This window comes from Mandrillus leucophaeus, unplaced genomic scaffold (genome assembly GCF_000951045.1).
Source record: "Mandrillus leucophaeus isolate KB7577 unplaced genomic scaffold, Mleu.le_1.0 Scaffold760, whole genome shotgun sequence".
Taxonomy (NCBI): Eukaryota; Metazoa; Chordata; class Mammalia; order Primates; family Cercopithecidae; genus Mandrillus; species Mandrillus leucophaeus.
The window spans coordinates 1544064-1568654 of NW_012108253.1; the positions used below are offsets into that span (position 1 = coordinate 1544064).

At 42.0% G+C, this 24591-nt stretch overlaps 1 protein-coding gene and 1 pseudogene across 2 annotated transcripts in view; one reads left to right on the forward strand and one right to left on the reverse strand.

The window, feature by feature from the left end:
- The window catches only part of LRRC16A (leucine rich repeat containing 16A), a 371092-nt gene extending 353869 nt beyond the window's left edge, over positions 1-17223 (reverse strand). For both annotated transcript variants that reach the window (XM_011966488.1, XM_011966487.1), the window contains exons 1-2: positions 16474-17223; positions 11440-11537 (exon numbers count right to left, since the gene is read on the reverse strand). In XM_011966488.1, the coding sequence (XP_011821878.1) occupies positions 11440-11537; positions 16474-16513 (138 nt within the window). In that variant the 5' untranslated portion in view covers positions 16514-17223. The remainder of the gene's footprint in view (positions 1-11439; positions 11538-16473) is intronic.
- Positions 17224-22348: 5125 nt separating this feature from the next.
- Positions 22349-23938, forward strand: LOC105529370 (annotated as a pseudogene).
- The last annotated feature ends 653 nt before the right edge of the window (positions 23939-24591 follow it).

Sequence of the window (24591 nt, forward strand, 5' to 3'; positions counted from 1 at the left end):
CTGCTGTGTGTGTGTGTTTATTAGAAATTTTCAGGCTGAGGCAGGAGAATGGCGTAAACCCGGGAGGCGGAGCTTGCAGTGAGCTGAGATCCGGCCACTGCACTCCAGCCTGGGCGACAGAACGAGACTCTGTCTCAAAAAAAAAAGAAATTGTTGTTAGCTATACAGATGAAATTAACCGCCTTCAGAACTGTCCGGGAAGAAAAACAATGTCTCCTTTCATTATGATACTAAATTATCTTCTAAGACATTGGAGTAGTTCTACATGCATATTAGCTTACGGTTCTTGTTAATTACATTTCATCTAATGAAAGTGCCATGCGCCTTATCATTTGCAAATCTACTCAACCACCATTTATAAGAGCATTCAAAGACCCAAGGTAAGAAAGTCTCACGACAAGGGCAAAGATCTGAATCATATAATACAGGTTCACATCTACCTAGGGTTCAGCCAAGGAAAAAGCTATGGCTGATCTGCCAAGACAATGATACTTAGGAGCTGTGACTCTGAAACCACAAGTGAAGTCATGAGACTTTCCCATTCCAGGACACATACTGTATTAGAAGACAACACATCCACACAGGCAGATCTAAAAGAAACCTAAATTGCATGAAAAAGGTTTGCCTCAGGAGCTAGGGTCCAAGGAGCACTGGTCTAAGAAATACAAGGATGTGAGCAAAGAGAACAAGCCATTCTGCCAAGTACACTCTTGTTTAAGACAATGAAATTGATGAGGTGGAGGATTTATTCTCTATTGAGACTTCCTGAACAACAATCAGGTGAAAAAATGCATCCTTCATAATGCCTATTAGGCAATGATGGCAATGATTCCACTTCCAGAAATTTATCCAAGAGAAATAAATATGAGGATATGGACATTTATAAGGCAAAATATTGGAAATAACCTAAATTATCTGACAATAAAGGACATGGTTAGATAAACTACAGTACTCCTCTACAGTGGATAAATGGAGTACAAAGCTTTCTATTGTCCTAGAAAGCTTTGACCCCAAAAATTAAATTTTAAAAGTATATCACAAAATAGTAGAAGTCATGATTCCATTTTTTAAAATATATCATATATTTTTATGAAAGTTGGCACAAAAAATATGAAAAATACTGATTTTTTTCCAATGATTATATCTAAATTGATAGGATTAGGTGATGTTCGCTTTTTCTTTCCTATGTTTTATTATTGTTTTAGTAATGCAAATATCAGGGATACTTCCAAAATTTAAAAAACAACAACAAAACCTTTGTCCAAGCAATGTGTAGGTAGTATTCTTCACCAGGCAGGTTGCACTTAGATTGATGTTCCCCACCCTGTCTGGAGGAACACAGATGCTATGATACCATAGGCTCCATACCCTCTTCAAAAGGCACAATCCACAGGTGCCCATTAAAGACTCTGAGAAAGTTTGTTTAATTCAGTTCAAGGGTGTTTGCCAAGCATGTGTGATCCCCAAACACCAACAGTTGTTTAAAAGGTTCACAGACAAAGCTGGGTGATTCCAAAGCAAGGTGATCAGAATAGTGATAAGTCTGAAAACAACGTCTTCCAAGGACTGAGACTCCAGGATGTGAGCCTATTTAGCCTGAGGACTATGAGATCAAAGAAAAGTATGATAACCTTCTTCAAATACCTGAACTGCACTCATGGGTAGGAGGGAGAAAAATTGTTTCGTGATATTCCGGTAGACTATGCAAGAAGAAATGGAGAGTGAGAAGCAGATCCCAGACCAAAAGAAGACAGGGCTTTTGGGAGCTTTTGCTTTTCGCATCACTGGAAATAGTGAAGCAAAAAGTAGATACCTAGCTGTCAGAAGTGCTACAGAAGAAACTTCTCCTAGGTTAGGACACATGGTTAGATGGCTACCAAGAGTCCTCCAGCCCCAAGATCCTCAAAGCAACAATCAATGAGGGCAAGGTCTGAATAAATTTCCCCAGAGTCTGTTTAAATCAATCTGTCTACACCAGATGCCATCTGGTGGATATACCTACTAAACCCAGTTAATATCCATAAATGTCTCCTGAGACTCCAGGGCCCAGGGATCAGCAGAAATAGACACATTTGCCTCCTTAGCAGGAACTAAACACATTTGGCTCAAACCCTTGCCAAAGGCTGGAGACGCTGTAAGTACAGCTCAGGACATGTGTAGTTGCCTGCTTCTACCTCTAAGAGGACGTCATGTGCATCTACACATATCTAAAGAAACCAAGATACTTGCTGGCCAATGTTCATCAAGTGATAATGCTTCAAAAAAAGAAACACCTTGGGTTGGGCACAGTGGTTCACACCCATAATTCCAGCACTTTGGAAGGCCGAGGCAGGTGGATGACTTGAGCTCAGGAGTTCAAGACCAGTCTGGGCAACATGGTGAAACCCCATCTCTACAAAAAATATAAAAATAAGCCAGGTGGGGCAGCCCATGCCTGTAGTCTTAGCCACTTGGGAGGCTGAGGTGATAGGATCACTTGAGCCTGGGTGGCACAGGATGCAATGAGTTGAGATCATGCCACCGCACACCAGCCTGGGTGACAAAGTGAGGCCCTGTCGAAGGGGAAGGGGAAGGGGAAGGGGAAGGGGAAAGGGAAGGGAAGGGAAGACCAGCTCACGTACGTAACCTCACCACTTGGGAAGGCTAAGGTGGAAGAACCATTTGAGCCCAGGAGTTTAAGACCGGCCTGGGCAACAAAATGAGACCCCATCTCTACAAAAAAAAAAAAAAAAAAAATTTTAAATTAGGCATGGTGGCATGTGATTGTAGTCCCAGCTCCCAAGAGGCTGACACAGGAGGATCTCTTGAGCCCAGGATATCGAGGCTGCAGTGAGCTGTGTTTGAACCACTGCACTCCAGCTTGGATGAAAGAGCGAGACACTGTCTCAAAAATAAATAAGTAAGAAAAACCTTCTCCTAAGAAACAAGATGAGGAAAATAACCCAGTGAATGAAAGTGAACACTCTTTTACCTACTGCTACTACTACTACTGCTATAAAACACACACACACACACACACACACACACACACACACACACACGCTAAGCATCCTTCTTTCCCCTCTTTGCCCCTCTTTCCTCAAAGAGCTGGGGAAAGTGGTCTACTGAGAGAGAAAAAAACAAAGAAAACACAGTAACGTACAGATTTAGACAATGATATATCCCGTATATACCAGTCCAAATTCTTATACTCTATTTAAAACAAAAAATAAAAGCATTTTACAAAGCAGAGGGGATGAGAGGGAACAAAAATCTTTTATCGTTCAGATTGTAGCTTCATTTTTAATCTATGTTAACAAAGATATTAAGAGTGTTTCCAATGAAATGAAACCTAAAATTGTTACAGTAACCTTTTACTAAAGTCTTTATTTTCTCTGTAACTATTTTATAACTATGAAAAAAGAAAAGATCTCCTTATTCATTACATATTTTGATTAGATTTCCTGGCTCCTTAATGTCCACAATGTCCCTTTCATGCTACTCTCCTACTTCCCCTCCTCACTTACCTTCCTCCCCTCTCAGGGTATACCTAACTGCTCTGGTCCAAGGGTGGCTAAATCCCAGAGACTGGAAAAAGAGTATCTTTTTAGAACAATGAAAAGTTACACCGAGACTGGTATATGTTCAACTGGCTTCCTTGCCCAAGGTCATTTGACTCGCCTATCCTAACTACAGTAGAAACTGGGGCAGTTGCAGATGAGGAGAGAGTAGAATGTAAATGCAGCTCAGGTAACAAGTTCAAGTCAGCCAGAACTGCCTTCTGAAAATGCACGCCCAGGGCCAGAGTCTGCCCCCAGCCCCTGCCCAGAGATTAGTGGAAACAGGTAGGAACTGACTCCAGTGTTCAGTTCAGGTAAATTGTGAAGTGCTCAAATATGGATTCTTTTATTTTGAAGTTCCCAGAATTTTTGCCAGGATCCTTGGCAACAATGCATGTTCTCTGATAACTCACTCCCAAAGACCGTTTCAATGTTGTTGCTGTTTTCTAAAGCTCAATTTTCTAGAGCCATGTAACTTCACCCAGGTGCTTTGAAAATCACCTATGCACAGAATTGTAAGTGATCCTTAAAAGTTGAGACTCCTAATGGTACCACAAAGGGAACTGTTCAAATTACCCAACAACCGGTACAAGAGCCTCTCACAGAGGGATATAAACCTGGGGGCCTAGAAAAATGATTTTCTGACAGCATTCTTCAGAAGACATTGCAGTCTACAAACATTTTATATGAATTTGGCTTATGTCTATTTTAACTACTGGAATAAAACACCAACACGCACACACTCAGATGTGTTACACCAAATTTTACATATCAGAGAACAACTACGAGGTATATTGTGCTGCCAGGATAACCCACTTTTGTGCAGATCTCAGAATGAAGCTTTCCCTGCCATCTCTATTTACTTGGAAAGCATCCTGAGATTGCAAGACTAGCTATTTTAGAAACTGTGATATCTGTACTGCTTAACTGGTGAATCGGGAGTCTCCCTATTCCACTGCAATCAGAGCAAAAACCAAATCTCCCCTTCTATTTCTAATTTGTGTTCATTAAAACAGCCTCACTGAAATCAGTGATTAGGTTTACACTATTATAAGTTTAACTATGAACTCACAAAATATAATCCCAAAACATTACTACATTATGGGTTCCATGAAAAAAAAAAAAATGTTTTAAACAGGCACTAAGTCTGAAAACCATTGGCCAAGGCTGATGTTGCCTTAAAGAAGCTGAACACAAATTTCAGCATGAATATTTGTCTGAAAAGTGACTATGGCACAGGTCATGCTGCTGAATCAAGTTAGGTACTAAAGACTGGCAAACTAGAAAAGCATTAAGCAGACCGGCCATGCAAAATGAGTATGGCCTACTGAAAAAGAACAATAGTTTCCATATTGCAGAATATCTGAGATTGAAAATGATTTGTGACTGATTAAGTAGGCCAAATACCTCCAAAACTTCTATATGAGAGGTACTTTTTTTTCATGTCCTCTTAAAAAAAAGCAGGTAAAATAGAGTTTATACTTTACGTTAATGAAAGACAGCACTGCCACCAAAATATTTTAGGGATACATGTTGCCCAAAATAATACCCTATACCTTTCAACATTTTTTTAAGTTAACTTACAGTTATTCCAATCCAGCCTAATTAAGATGTTCAAAAGCCATAAATAAATAGCCAAGGGAAAAAATATATATATATATGTTAAAGGGATTTCAGGCCTGGCGCATTGGTTCACACCTATAATCCCAGCACTTTGGGAGGCCGAGGTGGGAGAATCGCTTGAGCCCGGAAGTTCAAGACCAGCCTGGGCAAAACAATGAGATTGTCTCTAAATAAATAAATAAACAAATAATAATAAAAAAAAATTTAATTAGGCAGGTATGGTGGCATGTGCCTGTAGTCCCAGCTACTCGAAAGGGTGAACTGGGCAAGGCTCAATTCAAGTGATTGCAAGAGGCAATCACTTGAGCAAGGCTCGTGACTGTGATTGTGCCACTGCACTCCAGCTTAAGCAACACAGTGAGACCCTGTCTCAAAAAAAGGTGGGGGGGATGGATTTCAGATTAATTTTTCAAAAGAAAACAAATGGACAACAGATGGGTAGTTTTAAAGAGAATAGGTAAACAAAACAAAACAGTTCGATTTGTATGCCACTTCCCCTACCCGCTCAGTTTAAGAAGAAAGGAAGTCCTGCTTCTGACCCATTTTATGAAGGGTGTGGAAGAACAAGGGGTTGGCAAAGATGATGTAACCCAAATTCCAAATCAAACAGAAAAAACCAAAGTGGAGACTAGGAATGACTTTCCATACCCTTTAAGTCCACCATCCTGGAGAGAGGAGTGCTACATTCCTCTCCCCCAAACAGGCAACAGCAGAACTGTGGGTAACAAGAGGTCATCAGGGTTCTTGCTCCCTCTGGACATTGTTTTTCCTTCAACTAGTAGTTCTCCAAAAAAAAAAAAAAAAAAACAATCCCAGCACTTTGGGAGGCCAGGGCAGAAAGCTTGCTTGAACCCAGGAGTTCAAGAGCAGCCTGGGCAACGTGGTGAAACCCATCTCTACAAAAAATACAAAAATTAGCCAGGTGTGGTGGCACACGCCTGTAGTCCCAGCTACTTGGGAGGCTGAGGCAGGAGGATCACTGAAGCCTGGGATACTGAGGCTGCAGTGAGCTGTGTTCGTACTCCAGCTTAGGTGATAAAGTAAGACCCTATCTCAGAAAAAAAAAGTCCAGACAATGCCAAATGCTGCCAAGGATTTGGAGAAACTAGATCACTCATACATTGCTGGTAGAACCATATAATGGTACAGCCACTCTGAGAAACAGTTTGCCAGTTTCTTATAAAAGTAAACACGCAATTCCCATGCAAACCAGCAATTGCACTCCTTGGCATTTATCACAGAGCAAGGAAAGTATGTTCACTCAAAAATCCATACACAAATGTTTACATCAGTTTTATTCCTAATAGCCCAAAACTGGAAACAACTCTGATGTCCATCAACTAGCCAATGGGTAAACGAAACGTGGTACATCCATACCATGAAGTACTCCTTAGCTAAACTGATACAACTTGGATGAAGGTACAGGGAATTATGCTGAGCAAGAACAACCAATCCCAAAAAGGCATATACTATATGAGTACATTTATATAATGTTCTTAAAATGACAAATTTATAGAAATGGAGAACAGATTAGTGGCTACCAGGGATCAGAGAAGTGATGAATGCTAGGTATGGCTATAAAAAGGCAATGTTAGGGGTCCTTGTGGTGGGGGAAATCTGCATTTTACAGTATAAATCAATGTCAGTATCCTGGTTATGACATTATACTATAATTTTGCAAAAAGGGAAAACTAAATGAAGGGCATAAGATAACCTCTCTGTATTATCTGATATAACTGCAGACAAATCTACAATTATTTAAAAATGGAAAAGTTTAATTTTAAAAAATACATGAGTTAAAATACATTTTTTACACTCCAAGAACTATAAAAAATTGGGTAAAGATTAATTTATCAAATGGGAGAAGGGAATAAGAGTCAAAGAAACACGGAATCACTTTCTAATGACATCCCCTAAAGACAACAGAGAAAGGTATTTCAACAACATATGACATGTCAAGTCAATGTAGCCCAGGGTGGAACTATTCACAACATAGATTTTATAAAACATGGGCTAAAGGACCATTCCTCAGGAGAATGATGGATAGCCTATTCAAGCCTGTTCTATCTTTTCTTAACTGTCCCAAGAGGCATCATCTCTGGCCTGTTCCTTCTTAGCCCATGGTCATTAGGGTCTCTGGCCAAATAAGTTTGGAAAAAACAGCATACTTTATCCAATTCTTAGAAATTTACAATGCACAGGGGTGTATTAATGGCTCTGAAAACTCATGCAGTAAAGAAACTGATTTATCTTTAACACTCTGATTGCCAAATTTATTTGAGTATAGAACACTCTTGCCCCAGAACATCTAGCATTTCTGATTTCATTTGAGGAGAGCATACCTTAGGAATTTTAGATCCAGCCTGTTGCCCTCTATCCTGTTAATAAGGTGCCACAAATTATGAATAAACCCTCTTGGCCTTATGGTGAACTGACCTCAACCTGTCAATGGAGGCAGCGGACACTTGGGCTTCAGAAGGAGTGGCATTTTCTGCACCATGGAGAAAACAGAATGAAGCACCCCCTTGTTCCTCTTGCCTTACCATTTTTTGGGTGTTTGCTGCATGCCGCCACTGTGCTATGCAGTATTTAAATAAATTCCACTTAATATGCAAAGCAACCACATACCAATAGATACTGTTATAACATAGGTTTCATTAGAGAAAAAAAAGAAAACTGATTCTTAACATTGTCATAAAGTTGCTGAGCAACAGTGTGAACCCCGGGTTAACAGCCCTTAACCACTGAGCCTTAATATTTCATTACATACAGGTGGCAAGAAGAGACCTGTTTAACCAGTCCCAACTTTCACCTGATATCCCAACTGCAAAGACAGGACTCAGGCTTTACACCTACCCATTCTCTACCCTGCATATGCCTTACCCCAGCTGTACCTTAGTATGTTTCTCTAATATAAGCTCTCTCAGGCTTCCAGGCATATTCTGTTCCCTTTGTCCAGAATATGTCTCCACTCTCTTCCCCTGGCTAACTCCTACTCATCCAGTGAATGCCAGCGTAAGCTTATCTTCCTTCTGAAGTCTTCCCTGATTCTCAGGCCTGAGTTGGGAGTTCCTCTCCATGCTCCTGAAGGCCCGATTCATCCACCCATAGCACATCTCAAACCACTGCCTGGCTACATGTTTATCTCCCCAACTAGATTGTAAGCTTGGAGTCCTATGAAGTCAAAGACTAGGACTATTTTGTATATACCATGTGCCTGGGACACAGCAGGTACTCAATAAATATTAAACTAGCGTATAAATCAGTCAATCAAAGACAGAGAGACCCTAAAGTCCAAATCTCCCCTATCATTGTTTGAAGTCAGCAACCATGGAACAAAGTAATGGCTGCTTTCTTTTTGACCACAGAGGCAAAGCAGATAGGCTCTGAATGAGGCAGAGCTGGGTTGGAATCCCAGCTGTTATTAACTAGCCAAATGATGTGAAGCAATTTACTTTGGCCTCTCCAAATCTCAATTTCCTCATCTGTAAAATGCAGATGTAAAAAGTGCCTACCTCATAGCGTTGTAGTGGGGATATAACAAGGCAATGCATCATTAAGTACTCAGCAGTCTGTAGCACTTGGCCAGGGTTTAATAAATATTAGCTATTATGATCATGGCTGGTCTGAGTGCAGGGGTGTTTACAACTAATTGATCACAACTCATTACAGATTTCTTTGCTCTTCCTCCACTCCCACTGCTTCACTTGACTAGCCTTCAAAAACAGATTTTTAGAAATATTAGCTATTATGATTATAGAAAGATGAAGATAAGCCCTCTACAAAAGACAAGCTAGAAATAGTATACAGTCTCAAGTATAAGAAGAAAGAACCACGTAACATACAGCACACTCCTACTTTTATAAGAAGAAAAGGAATGAATAGTGGGCAATGGGGAAAGGTAACAAAAGCACAACTCAAAAACGCGTATTGTCGATATTCAGCCAACTCATTTACGAACCATTTTAGCATGCTAACAATGGATTAAGCAATTAAATTTCTCTAAACTCAGAAACTCAGAAATCCACAACTTTGAGATTACTTCATACATCTTCTTGTTCTAACTTGAAGCCTGTCAAAGAAAGCCAGACCTTGAGTATTTCTGTTAATAATTCCTGCCCATGCAAGTAAGTAACAGCCACAATGAGTTCCGATCATGCTCCTAGAAACTGCTTATATTCCATATTTGAGGAGATAAATGCTTAAACTCAAATACATTTTTAATTTGGTTACAACTTCAATCAATTCCAGCTGTTAGATGAGGCCAAAAAACTTACAATTAAGTACTAATCATAACTATTTTTAAATAGTGCTAATTTTATATTGGACATTTAAATTTGTCTTTGAAATTTTAACATGGTAAATTGCACTCATGACGTGGGTTTGTTCTTAGCATAATAATCATTTCCATATCAAATAATACCAAGTCCCAATTTTTTAGACTGTCATAGCGACCACTACCTGATATTTAAGTTGTAGAGAAGTTGATTCATCTTATAAAATTACTACATTATTAGAAACTTACTTTAAATTTATAAAAAAGCAAATGACAGAAACAATATTTCTTCTCTACACTACCACTTCCAAAACAATAACACAATCATTGTTGAACAACATCAAGAAAAACATAACTTAAGGAAATTTCATGTTTACTAAAGCTAAATAAAACAGAACAATGGCACCACTCATTTCTTCTATTGATAACTTAATCACGCAGTTTACATAAGCACATTTTGTTGCTGGGCAAAAGCCACTCAAGTTTTCCCACTTCAATGCCTTTACCATCCCGACTTGTGTATACAGACAACATAGAAATAGAAGTCATCCATCACGAGCATAATCCTTACTAACAAGAAAAGACAGTCACATATCCTGGGGTTAGATATTTTAGAAGATTCTCAAGACAGATGTGATCAGAAAGACGCTTCAAATTCTTTGGCAACTTTGAAGAAATGGAATATTAAAAATACTCTTTTTCAGCCAGGCACAGTGGCTCATGCCTGTAATCCCAGCACCTTGGGAGGCCGAGGCAGGCACATCGCTTGAGTCCAGGAATTTGAGACCAGCCTCAGGAATATAGGGAGACCCTGTCTCTACAAAAAATATAATTAGCCAGGCATGGTGGCTCACACCTGTAGTCCCAGCTACTCAGAAGGCTGAGGTGGGAGGATCACTTGAGCCCGGGAGGTAGAGGCTGCAATGAGCCGAGATCATGCCACTGTACTCCAGCCCGGGCAACAGACTGAAATCCTGTCTCAAAAAACTTTAAAAAATTAAAAAATTATTCTCTTTCAATAACATATACCTGAGATTTGTTTTAAAATTCTCCAGAGGCAAAAAAAAAAAAAAAAAAAAAAGAAAAGAAAACACCACCAACCACCACCACCACCACCACCACTATGGGGAAGATATTTAGTATTAGTAAAATGCTGAAAATGGTTGAAGCTGGGAAGGACAGGTACACAGCGTTCGATATATTATTCTCTGTTTTTTGCATATGTTTGAAAACATCCATGTTAAAAAGTTAAACAATATTCTCTCCATCAAAATATTCTTTCCACCTAAGCTTAAATTTAGATTTGCCACAATCTCAACCTAGAAACCATTAAAATACCACAACATGTTTTCACCTCTCTAAAGGTACAACTCTGTCACTGACACCTCTCTAAGAAGTTTTCTGCAGCAGGGCCCAATCCCTCAGCCCCTCAACATCTCCTCTCACAAACTGGAGGGAACCCCAAGTCTAACCGTAACACTAGCAGGTACTGCCTTCAGCAGGAGTTTCCCTCCAAAGCACCAACATCCTATGTAAAATGACAATGCTTTGTTAGCTCATCACCCCTTAGATGGACTCATATATAACATCTGAGAAAATCTAATTAAGGAATTAAACTAACATGAGATGAACTTTTTAAACTCCTCCATAAGACTTTATGAATAAAGTTATAGGATCAGCCACCACACACAAAATTTAAAAGTTCCATTTAACATCAAACTCTGAATATTATGAAAACAGACTCTAAGAGATTATCTAAATATAGGGGGGAATTACAATTTTCAAAATACAATCTAAAAGCCTTTGATCTTTAAAATTCAAAGTACATTTTTAATTTTTGACAAAGAAATATTCCAATTAATCTAAGACAAAATGGTCATCAGAACTTTTGAACAATATATAAAACACAGAAGTAATGCTGCATGAAAATTAAGTAATCTAAACAATGAAAAGACACTTTCATTTCTAGACATTTTAATAAAAATAAACAGTAATACTTACCAGCACTTTGTTTTCAACTTTGTCTCCCTTAACTTCCAACTTTACTTTCTTCTTCACTGAAATTTTTATCTTTCTGCCAATAACATCCTTTATGCTTTCTGAAAAAAAGGAACAGTTTCATTATGTTATTAGTAAGGAAAAAAAGCATTGGGGAGGAGTAAACATTTGGAGGAGTATATTTGGTTGTTTTTACTGTTGTTGTTTGCCTGGTTTTTTTTGTTTTTTTTGTTTTTTTTGAGACAGAGTCTCACTCTGTCACCCAGGCTGGAGTACAATGGCGAGATCTTGGCTCACTGCAACCTCTGCCTCTTGGGTTCAAGTGATTCTCCTGTCTCAGCTTCCCAAATAGCTGGGACTACAGGCACGCACTACCATGTCCAGCTAATTTTTGTATTTAGTACAGACGGGGTTTTACCATGTTGGTCAGGCTGGTCTTGAACTCCTGACCTCAAGTGATCCGCCTGCCTTGGCCTCCCAAAGTACTGTGATTACAGGCATGAGTTACCGTGCCTGTTTGTCTTTTTTTACCTGTTTTGACAAGTTGGATGGTTATCACCCATCAAGTATTTAATAAACACCTACTTTGTACCTCATACTGTATATTGATATGCTGAGGCAAACATAAAAGCATGACATAATACCAGCCCATGCAAGGCATGATATAATCTTGTTTGGAAAATAAGATACAAGAAAAAACAAAAAACAGCAAACAGTGAAGTCGGACAGTATGATGAAACACTACATTGCATGCAGAACACAACAGGAATTCATAAACTCCCTCTGCCCTTGGCTGGTTACCTCTGGGGCCCAGCAGCCTCTGGGTTCACCATAGTGTCAAACAAATATTAGCACTCTCTATGAGTAAGTCTTGACATGATGGTTGGGGAATACTGCAAAACGAAACAGAACTGGGCCGGGCACGTTGGCTCACATTTGTAATCCCAGCACTTTGGGAGGCTGAGGAAGGTGGATCGCTTGAGGCCAGGAGTTCGAGACCAGCCTGGCCAACATGGAGAAACCCCGCCTCTACTAAAAAACAAAAAAATAATTAGTCAGGTGTGGTGGTGCGTGCCTGTAATCCCAGCTACTCCAGAGGCTGAAGCATGAGAATTGTTTGAACCCGGGAGGTAGAGGTTGCCGTGAGCTGAGATGATGCCACTGCATTCCAGCCTGAGTGACAGGGTGAGACACTGTCTCAAAAAAATAAAAATAAACCAGAACTATACCAAATGATTTAGCCAAAGAAAGGCACTCCCAGCCATCTGTCCTTCCAAAATCATCACAGCACAACACCCCCAAGAAGTAGTCAAAGGCAATAGAAGAAGAAATCTGGAGACTCGACATTTCAGATGGTGGTGGAAAAGTCTTCCTAGGGCTCCCATGAGCACCTCAAAATGAACATGTCTGAAATCAAACTCATTATCTCCTACTCTGGACACTAATGATGCTGGAAACTGCTTATCTCCAACTCCTTTCGGACAGCAAGTCAGTCTCCTAAAATCTACCTCCTCCACAGCTCCTGACCACCTAGGCATGAGTGCAGTAAAGTCCATGACCTCTAACCCGTCAGCCCACCATCACCGCCATAATCACGTTGACTCCTCCAAAACTGCGAGACTCATCATGTCTCTCCCAGTCTATGAGTTGCAGTCATTTTTGAATAAACCCAAAACGCACAGCATGCCATTCAAGGTCTTTCACATTTTTTTTCAGTGTGACTTCTCAGCACATACCTAAAGATCCAATTATCCCTAATATCTTCATCTTTACACCCCTAGGATTGTGTATCTATTATTCTTTTTCCTGGAATGCCCCTTCCCTATTGTCCTCCTGGTTATATTCGACTTATCCTCCAAAATACAGTACCCTCTCGATGCTCCCATACCTCTGTATTCTGTATTACAATCATTTTGGTCTATTCACATGTTCAACAAATAAATATACATAGGAGTACCTCTTGTGTGCTACTAGGTGCTAGATAGAGATGGTCCTTGCATTTCACAGGAGTTTGCAATCTAGTGGAGGTCACGGACAGATGTCATAAATCAAATTCACACACAATGCATAGGATCATGGATTCGGAAGCACGCGAAGGTTTCAGGGAGGAGGGCATCCCTGAGCTGAATCTTGAAAGCATAGGAAATAAGACCTCTGGTTTCCAAAGTAGAATGTACAATACAATCCATTGAGATGAAAGAAGAAAATAGAATTTTCACTTCTACTTACAATGTGTGTTTCAGTTTGTGTTTCAGATTATACACACTAAATGGAGTATGTAGTTAAACAAATATATGTTTATTAAAGGGTAATCAAAATTTTCTTCTTGGAAACACCACCATGAAAGTTTAGAGCTGCTGAGATAAAGAAGAGTGAAAACGGGGAGAAAAAGACAGTGTACGCATAAACAACAGCATGGAAACCTGAGAAAACACAGCCTGCTCAAGGAACAGCAAGGAGGTGGAATGTTTGGGGCGAGGGAACATGTGGAAGAGCTCAGTGCGCTTTGAGTTCTTCACGCAGCTTCTATCTTATCAGAACTCCAAACAAGCACAGGCCACTCCTCCCTCCCCTAGAAGAATTGTGGGAAATGGGCATCTGAAATTGACTTAAGAACATATACACCTGGAAAGAGACTGGAAAATCATACACCCAAAGATTTAAAATAACTACCTCTACGTGGTAATAGGAGTGATATATATTCTTCTTATTCTTCTCTGCATTTAAATTTTTTCTACAAAAAGTCTGTAACACTTTTTTTTTTTTTTTTTTTTTTTTTTTTGAGACGGAGTTTCGCTCTTATTGCCCAGCCTGGAGTGCAATGGCGCGATCTCGGCTCACCGCAACCTCCGCCTCCCGGGTTCGAGATTCTCCTGCCTCAGCCTCCCGAGTAGCTGGGATTACAGGCATACGCCACCACGCCCAGCTGATTTTTGTATTTCTAGGAGAGACGAGGTTTCTTCATGTTAGTCAGGCTGGTCTTGAATTCCCGACCTCAGGTGATCCACCCGCCTCGGCCTCCCAAAGTGCTGGGATTACAGGCGTGAGTTACTGCGCCCAGCCAAGTCTGTAACACCTTTTAAATATCTTGAGGGAATCTTAAGGGAAAACACAGAGGTTTTAATATGGACGGTCGCCATTTTGAATTGATCAGAGCAGAACTCTTGTGAGCACTTGAATGTAGAGGAAAGCAGGTGCAGGAATTGATTCTATCCCAGCCTAACTTGACCACTGAAAGGTACAGAAAAATCATATCAGGCATAATATGTCACTCTGTTGAAAGATATATGATAGGCAATACTTAATAAAAACAAAAATTCCATTTCAAGATAAAGGTCAAATTCAACTTTTAAAATATACAAACTATTCCTTTTGAGAACCATGAATAGAAACCCAGACACCTTATTTCCACTCTATCCTTCACTCTTTCTCTTGAGTCTAAGTAATTACCTATACTTTCCATTTCCAGACTCAAGGACAACTCCTTATATAAATTAAAAATCTGCTGCCCACTTTAGCCATCCTTATCCCTTGACCAGCCAGGCAAGTCCTGCCCTAAACTCATTCTCAGGACCTCTGGAAGCATCTTCAGAGCTTCTGGCGTTTGCTTGGGGTGTTGGAAAGGTCGCAGCCTCCCAGAAGCGGATGGGTCACTCACTCCAGCAAAAGATGCAGACTCCACAGGGTTGGGGAGAGAGAAGAGGGCCTGCTGGAATCATGTAAGAGGTGTGTGCGTGTGTGCGTGTGTGTGCGCGCGCGTGTCTATGAATAACTTCATACTGTAAATTCTGGTAAAAGTTCAGGTTTGTCTGTAATTCAGCAGAAGTAGAGGCTTCCATACAAACCTAGCAACAGCCTCTCTACATCAAGTTTTACCTGCTGAGTTAACAGTCACCAATGGAAGGGCATACACAAATTCCTCCAAAGTATTATTAGCTAAAAGGAACAACAGAGGGGCAAATTCCACACATGGAGATGAATGGGTGCTCAGAACTTCCGCTTGTTGACAGCACCGATTAAACATCATCTTTGTGAGCTGTAGGCTGTGTAGTGTGCCAAGAATGGTACAGTAGGGAATATAGGTCACTAGGGCTCAAAACACATCTGCACACAGACGCACATACCTTGTTACAATACAACATGCTACCCACATATACATGCTTAAACGCTAGGTTTTCAGAACACTCTCCCATCCTATTTCAGCTCTGCCATTTTAACCCTCCAGATAATTAAGTTAAACCCCAAGACTTAACCAGGCCCGCCCCCACCACCACCAAAAAAAACCCTCAAGGTACTCAAACAATGGGTCACCTTGCACAGGGTAACACACACAGGTTCCCTAAGAGATCCCCGGTAGGGAGAATCGGTAGGTTAATCATTATTAAAATAAGGCTTTTATCATTAACCCTCTATTTCCTGTCCCGAGTCTGCGTCAGCCCGGTAACCCTTTCGCTCCCAGATGACTACACCAAGCCACGCCTTGCCAGACCCAGTCATTTTACCAGACTAGCGCCCACTCCCCGAAGTCTGCGTGTCAGAAGATCACCTCCCGCGGGGCATTTTCAGGAAGGCGCCTGACACGTGCCGGAGACGACCTACTGTGCGCTCTCCACCTGTCCTTCCGATAGGCTTTCCCGGACTTTCTCGAGTTTGGGGCAGTGGGCTGGGCGCCGTAAAGGGCTCCCCTCGCTTGCAGAACTCCCAAGTCTAAGATGGCCCGCCCCCTTCTTCCACCAACCTGGACCCCCGCGTCTGGGCAGGAGGAGGTTCCCAGGGCTCACAGTCGAGACCCCCCTCCCACCAACCTCCTGAGGACTCCCGATTCCTCCCCGACGCCTTCCCTCTCCGCACTTGGCTCTAAAGGCGGTCGAATGGGAACAAACTTCCCAGCGCCCCCCAGTGACCCTGCCCAACACCACTCTGCCCTAAGGGGCGCCGAGACTTCTAGGGACCTACGGGAAGGCAGAGGTGGGAAGCGAGGTGGAGGTGAGGAGTACGCAGAGGAAGATGGAAAACCAACAACCGCGCGAATCTTACCTATCAACTCCCTGGGAACATCAGAGCTCTCCTCGGTCATGGTTGCCCTGTAGGTGCGGGGGTTATTGCAGGTCCAACTCTGATTTACGGCCCCCTGTCCTTCCCCGAACACCTTTAATTTTTTTAGAGAGGCAGATGCAGCTTGCAAATGGGAGTGGGCAAGAAAAGGGGGGCGGAGATACAATTTTGCCGCGCGCCCCCCGCCCCACCAAAAAAAAAAAAAAAAAAAGAGTTGCAATGCGAGGCAGATTTGCTGCTGCTGCTGCTACATGACGCCTCCTCACAGTTCCCGGGGGCGGAATAAGGAGCGGACAGGATTACGAGCCGGCGCGGGTCGCCGGGCTGCTGTGGCGCCTGCTCCTCCTCCCGGCTCGCTGGTCCCCGGCGGGGCTCGGGCCGGCGTAGATCCCGCCCAGTCTCCGCGCCGCACCTACAGCCCTAGGTGAAAGCGGAAGGCGTGGGAGAGGGCGGGGAGAGCGGCGCTGGGCGGGGGGAGTAGGTTTTCCTAGCGCTCCTGACGGGCTCCGGCTGGGCGGGGGCAGCTCCGGCCCTCCTCCTTCTCCTTCTTCTCTTCCTCCTGCTTTTCCTCCTCACCTCGCGAGAGCCGGCCTCCGCACCGGTGCCAGGCCGGCCTCCGGTGCCCGGGCGCTGGGTCCCCAGCGTGGGGCTTACCCCCAGGAGAGACGCTGCGCTGTGCTGCGGTGGCGGCGGCGGGCACCGCGCCCCTCCTTGCAGCCTCCCTCCCAAACCGCAAAAGCCCTGCGTCTGGAGAGGGGGCGAGCGAGCGCGCAAGAGAGCCCGGGAGCCATCTGCTGGCTGCAAGGGAGGAGAGCCTGCTGAGCCGGGCTTTCCGATTCCTTGTCCCCACCTCGGGGCGGGCCAAGGGACCCGGAGGACAGGAGACTGCAGATTTTGCAGACCCGTCTATACGGAAGCTGGTTCTTTTTGGGACCCTCTTACGCACTTTTTGTTTTTCAGCCCTACCGGTGACGTGTCATTTCATCAGCGCTATTCTTCATTTCTGGTGAGCTAGACGAAACCTGTGAACACTAATCATGCGGTGAGAAGACACTTTTTTGTGTGCGTTCAGCGGGTGCTCTGCGGCCGCACTTCGCAATCTCAGCCACTCCCGTTGAGAGCGCCTTGGAAAATGCCTTTCACTCAAAAGTCTCTTTTATCCTCGGGGCACATTCGGGAAGCTGAGCTTTAATTACTGGAGCCTAAGTAAGCCTGCGGATAGGTCTGATCCTACCTGGGCCCAGACTCCCTATGACTTCCCTGAGCTCCATCCCCAGAGTGAACCGTTCAACTTCAGGGCCAAGAATACTTTGCCTCAATCGCTGCTTTTTAGCCTAGGGCTAGGAATGTCCTAGCCCTAATCAGGTTCTGCTTTTAAAGGACAGAAAAGGAGGAAAGGAAAGGGAATCCATGCACTTGGCCGTCTAATTTTAAACACTGCTGTTGACCTTGGATCCCTTAGAATAATCTTCAGCCCCACAGCCAGGCCTTACCACTAAGGATTTGCCAATCTGGCCCGTTCCCACCCTCCTTAACCTCTCCCACTCCCCTCTATTACAGCCAGATTCACTGTTTGCTTCCTCCTTCCTCGTAAGGTTATCTGATTCTTATCTATGTTTTCAAGCCCATCCCAACGGTCTACCTTCTTTGTGAATATTTTCCAGGGATTGTCAGATTACTGTGCCTCTAGAATATGCCTAGAATATCCCTATGCCTCTAGAATATATATTGCCTGAAACACACTTTTCTAAGCCCAACCATACACTGTCTTGTTTCATTGCTTGTCTATTTGTCTGGTTTTACTATCTAACTCTTGCATTGTCCCCTGAGTTTGGAGTTTTTCTGCCCACCTAGACTGTAGGTGAGTTGAAAGTGGGAATTTATCTTAGACTTTTGAACTTCTTCAACAGCCTAGTTTAAAGCAGGTGTTCAATAAACATTTGTTAACTGATTTTAGAGCTTTGGACCTCAGGCCTCCAACCATTCATTTCAAAAGTGGGCAATTTATTTAAGCTAGACATTTCCTTAATGCATTAAATGTATTTTTTTCTGCAATAAATGGAAATTAACATCTCAAATTGTCTTTCATTCAACCGGGTGTATTAAGGAGGGCTTTTCTGGCACATACCAATGAAGTTTCAGAAATGCCCTGAAGTTTCCAAACCATGTGATAACTTGTGAAAATAAGAACAAAAGTTTGTCTTTTTTTTTTTTTTTTTTTTTTCCTGTGGCCTGGGTGATGGAAAGAATAAAGGGAAGGCTGTATGGCAGTTCTGTAATTCAGTACTCTTTGGCTTCTTTTAAAGGAAGCTGGGATTTCAATAAAAGAATCATTTTCACTGCAACAGGATCCTGATTGGCTCCTGTATCTCTGAAGAAGTGAATTCAAATGAATCTCCTATCGCAACACTGTAAAATGACTGATTTTGGAAATCAAAGTCATTACTTCTCGGTTGCAAAACTCAAATGTGTTTAAGAATAGCAAGCAGAGAACTCCAAGGAGCACTGTTTGTAAAGCTGTAAACCCAACAAGCAGTCAACACCCCCAACACCATAAAACCATGGTGCCAGCTTAGACAATACAGTTTGCATTTTGAGATGGGTGCTTGTTTACTGAATCTACCTACCCCTCCTACTGCTACTGCTGCAAAAACAAACTTTTCTCACTCCATCCCTCCAACTTCCTCAAATTCATCCGTTTATATAGTCTTGAAGAAAAGAGTGATTAAACCCCTACATGAAACTGATTGCATTACGTATGTGATTAGCCATTACTTCATCTAAGTAAGTATTTACATGTGGCTGTATTTAAGCCATACAACTAGTACCGATAATCTGAAAGCTCTTAGTAGGATAAAACTTTTTCAGAGAATCCCTACTGCATTTGAATCTGTAAAATGTTAAACATTTAACATATAGTGAGTGGCAACATTATTTTGAAAAGTTATCCCTGGATTTTTATTTTTAATTCTGAGCATATATTCACATCTATATAGTACATTTTGTAACACATTATGGTCAGAAAACACTCTGAATAAAAAAAGTTTGCAGAAAATAGTGTCTCTAAAATGACCCAACATACTATCATTAGACCCATATCATGTAATGATTAAACCTATGGAGACAAAACAAACAAAAAAGATAAGAAGAAATCAGCATTCTAACAAAAAAAAATCACAAACTTACGTAGGTCCCTTTCTGATCTTGTCTGCTGCATTCAGAACTGGTTTTAAAATGGAAAGGTATTCAGAAATGTGGGACCCACCGGCATTTTACTCCCCAAGTAATGATTTTAAGGTTACCCCGCACCCCCAGTAACCACTGGGGAAGAGGCCTTCTTAAGAAAGTGTGTTTTTCAACTTGGTTAACGAAGATCTTTCAGGAGAGTATGCAATGTGAACTAAGCTTGCAAACACCTCTAAGAAAACTTAGTTTATCTCTGACTAGAAGACAGTGGAAGGTAAATGGCTATTAAACAGTACTCCTTTAAAGTATTTGCAAATGAAATTATATGAGACCTGAGATTTGCTTGAAAATAGCCCATGGGGATGTTGGGGGGTGGAGAGGATTGAGTAGTGATATAGACGAAATCAGAGTGACCCTCTTGTTGATTTTTGCTGCAGCTGGATATGAGATCCATGGGAATTCATTGCTTTCACTTTTGTATGTGTTTGCAATGTTTCATAACAATAATAAAACAGAACACATCCTTAACACATATGATTGAACAAAAAGGAGGAAAACCAACTCAGTCGTTAATTCAGAACACATCTGTTTGAATGTGCCACAATTAGAGCTCCCAGTTTTACAATGGTTTTCCAACTTCAGAGCACTTGAACACTTCAATAGATAACATGTTGTCTTGATTCAAAGAAACATTTTCTCATGTTAAAGTTAATGAAATCTGAATGCATTTTATAATTGGTATAGACAGTTAAAATCACGCTTCTCACACCCCATCCCCAACACAAATGCAAAATACATTATGAAATCCATGATTCATCTGGCAATAAGTGACCTGTGACAAGTGAGGAAATAAGGGTTTGACATATCGGAGCTACCCAGTGACTCCTTGGGTAAAAAGTATAATTACTATATCTTTATTACAATGAGGAAATAAGTTCACATTTGTGGAGTGACTTGCCCAAAGTCACAGCCTTAAGAGTCAAAGATTGAACTCAGAATTTGAGATTTCCAGGTAAATGTTCATTTTACTATAGTTGTTGTTGTTTTGAGACAGGGTCTTGCTCAGTTGCCCAGGCTGGAGTGCAGTGGCACGCGATCTTGGCTCACTCCAACCTCCGCCTCCTGGGTTCAAGTGATTTTCTTGCCTCAGCCTCCCAAGGAGAGTAGCTGGGACTATAGGTGTGTGCCACTACGTCGGGCTAATTTTTATATTTTTAGGAGAGACAGTGTTTCATCATGTTGGCCAGGCTGGTCTCAAACTCCTGACCTCAAATGATCCGCCAGCCTCGACCTCTCAAAGTGCTGGGATTACAGGTGTAAGCCACGACGCCCGACCCATTTTACTATAGTTTTTATGCTACTCTACAGGCTCCTAGACTAGGTTCCCTGGGAAGCATACAGGTGACCAGGGCTTGGCCCCACTCACCTACAAGGAGCTCCTTCTCTAGGAGGATGATCAAGATGAGCTTCGATCGCCCTGCAACTAGCCCAGTGCCAGCCATATAGTAGGTGAAGGAAAACTCCTTTAGAAGGGTCAATTGAGCCAAGTCCTTTTATAAAATAATAAATACAAAATATGCTAGATGTCAAAATCTGTTCAGTAAGTGCTATAGAAATTTGTAGGAGGGGGAGAGAGGAAGCACTAAAATGTGGAAAGGTTGTTATATAAATTGACTCGGCAAATATGAGTTGAGCACTTACTATTTGCCAGAGGTTATAATGGTAAATTATGTGGCTGCTTCATGCAACCCTCATGGAGCAGTCTAGAGGAGAAAGAGAGCAAGACTAAGACAAAAAAGAAAAAGCAACATCTTTTATAACTTAATCTTAGAAATGACATACTATCACTTCTGTTCTTTTTTACTGGTCACATGGATCAACCCAGGTCAATGGAGGAAGGTGACACACAAGAATGTGAATACCAAGAGTTGGGGATCATTGAGGACCATCTTAGAGAATGGCTAAAGGAGAGAGAGAGAAAAAAAATGGCTAATGGCTAATGTAGAGAAAGTAAAGGATCAATGATTAGAGTAGCTGGGAATCAGGAAGGTAAGATGTCAAGTTGGGAAGTTAAGAAAAAAATATTTCAAGAAGGGAGAAAGGGTTAACAGTGTCCTGTGCTGCTTCAAAGTCAAATTTGATAAGGAATAATAATGCATTACTTGAACTTGGTAATAAAGGAGGTATTGTTTTCTGTGGAAAGATACAGTTTAGTAAAATGACAGAGAAGATAAAGTGCCATGGGTTGAAGCACGATCAGGAGATGGAAAAGATGAAGGGAAAAAGGGAATACACATGACTCTAGAATTTTGAGGGGGACAAAAAGGAGAGAAGTAGCCAAAGGCCTCCATAGAAGACTTTCTGTTAACCCTGGAAGATTTAATACTTACATTTATTTCTGCCACTTTCCAATGAGAGAAGAATAAAACATGCATCGAGTCTCTAATGTAGATTGTGTCAATATTATTACTTGCTCATTACTTGTAACAAATGTACCACACTGATGCAAAACAATAATAAGGGACTCCGCCGAGGTAGGAAGCATATGGAAACTCTCTGTGCTTTCTGCTCGATTTTTCTGTAGACCTAAAACTATTCTTAAAAAAGAAGACTGCTCTTCCTCTCAGTTCCATATTGAACTCAATTTGGAAAAGGCAAGTCCGGGCTCAAAATGGAGGCATATGACCCAAAGGAACCAGAGCACTTCAGAAAACTGTTTACTGGTGTTCTGAGCTTTGAAAATACAGACGATAGTTTAAGAGAACATTTTGAGAAATGGCGCATACTCACAGACTGTGTGATAATGAGAGACTCCCAAACAACACGTTCCAGAGGCTTTGATTTTGTGACTTACTCATGCGTTGAAGAGGTGGATACAGAGACATGTCCTCAACCACACAAGGCTGACAGGTGTGTACTGGAACCAAAGAAAGCTGTTTCTAGAGAGGATTCTCTAAGGCCTGATGCCCATCTAACTGTGAAGAAAATCTTTGTTTGTGATATCAAGGAAGATAGAGAAGAATATAATTTGAGAGAGTACTTTGAAAAGCATGGCAAGGCCAGGTGCAGTGGCTCACGTTTGTAATTCCAAATGTTTTGGGAGGCCAAAGTGGGTGAATTGCTTGAGCCCAGAAGTTTGGGACGGACCAGACTGGGCAACATAATGAAACTCCGTCTCTACAAAAATTGCAAAAATTAGCCGCGCATAGTGGCACATGCCTGTGGTCCCGGCTATTTGGGGGGCTGAGGTGGGAGGATTACTTGAGCCTGGGAGATAGAGGGTGCAGAACCAAGATTGCACCACTATACTCCAGCCTGGGTGACAGAGTGAGACCCTGTCTCAAAAAAAGAAAAGAAGGAAAGTGAGAGAGAGAGAGATAGAGAGAGGAAAGAAAAGTATGGCACTATTTAAACCATAGACGTTATGGAAGGCAGGCAGTGGAAAAAAGAGGGGATTTGCTTTTTTAAAATTTACTTTTATTTATTTTTTATTTTGAGACAGGATCTCCCTTTGTCACCGAGACTGGAGTGCAGTGGCCTGGTCATAGCTCACTCAACCCCTTGGGCTCAAGCAATCCTCCCACCTCAGCCTCCCAAGTAGCTGGGAGCAAAGACATGTGCCATTACACCCAGCTGATTTTTAAATTTTTTATAGAGATGGGGTCTCCTTATGTGGCTCAGGCTGGTCTCAAACCCCTGGGATCAAACAATCCTCCCACCTTGGCCCCTAAAGTGCTTGGGAGGAGTAAGCCAGTGCACCTGGCCTTGCCATAACTTTTTAGGATCATAATACAGTTGATAAAGTTGTAATTGTCACAGAGGAAACTTTGGAGGCAGTGGAGGTAATTTTGGTGGAAAAGGAGGCGATGGTGGTGGAGGCACTGGCAGCAGAGGTAGTTGTGGAGGAGGTGATGGCGAATATAATGGATTTGGAAGTGATGGTGGCAACTATGGTGGTGGTCCTGGTTATAGTAGAATAGGGGGCTATGGTGGTAGTGGACCAGGACATGAACACCAAAGTGGTGGATTTGGTGGCATTGGTGGAGGATGTGATGGTTGCAATGAAGGATGAAATTTTGACAGTGGTAACTACGGTGGTGGCGGGAAGTATAATGATTTTGGAAATTATAGTGGACAACAGCAATCAAATTATGGACCCATGAAAGGAGGCTTTCTGGGTGGAAGAAGCTCGGGCAGTCCCTATGGTGACGGTTATGGATCTGGTGGTAGAAGTGGTGGATATGATAGCAGAAGGTTCTAAAAAACAGCAAAAAAGGGCTTCAGTTCCTAGCAGGAGATAAAGTGAGGAGTTACCAGGAAAGCATCAGGTTACTTTGAGACAGTCGTCTCAAATGCATTAGAGGAACTAGAAAAATCTGCCATAAAAGGAACAATTATCCATAGTTAGAAAAGTTACTGCAGCTTAAATAGGAAACCCTTCTTGTTCAGGACTGTCATAGCCACAGTTTGCAAAAAGTACAGCTCTTGATTAATGCAATGTAGTGTCAATTAGATGTACATTCCTGTGGTCTTTTATCTGTTGTAACTTTTTATTTTTCTTTTCATTACATCAGGTGGATGGCCCTGTAAATTGTGGTAGTGGTACCAGGAATAAAGAATTAAAGAGTTTTTAACTTTTCAAAAAAAAGAAGCCTAATAATTTATACGAAAATGCATAAAGCGGCCAGGTGCGGTGGCTCACACCTGTAATCCCAGCACTTTGGGAGGCAGAGGTGGGTGGATCACGAGGTCAGGAGTGCGAGACCTGCCTGACCAAGATGGTGAAACCCCATCTCTACTAAAAATACAAAAAAAAGGCCGGGCGCGGTGGCTCAAGCCTGTAATCCCAGCACTTTGGGAGGCCGAGACGGGCGGATCACGAGGTCAGGAGATCGAGACCATCCTGGCTAACAC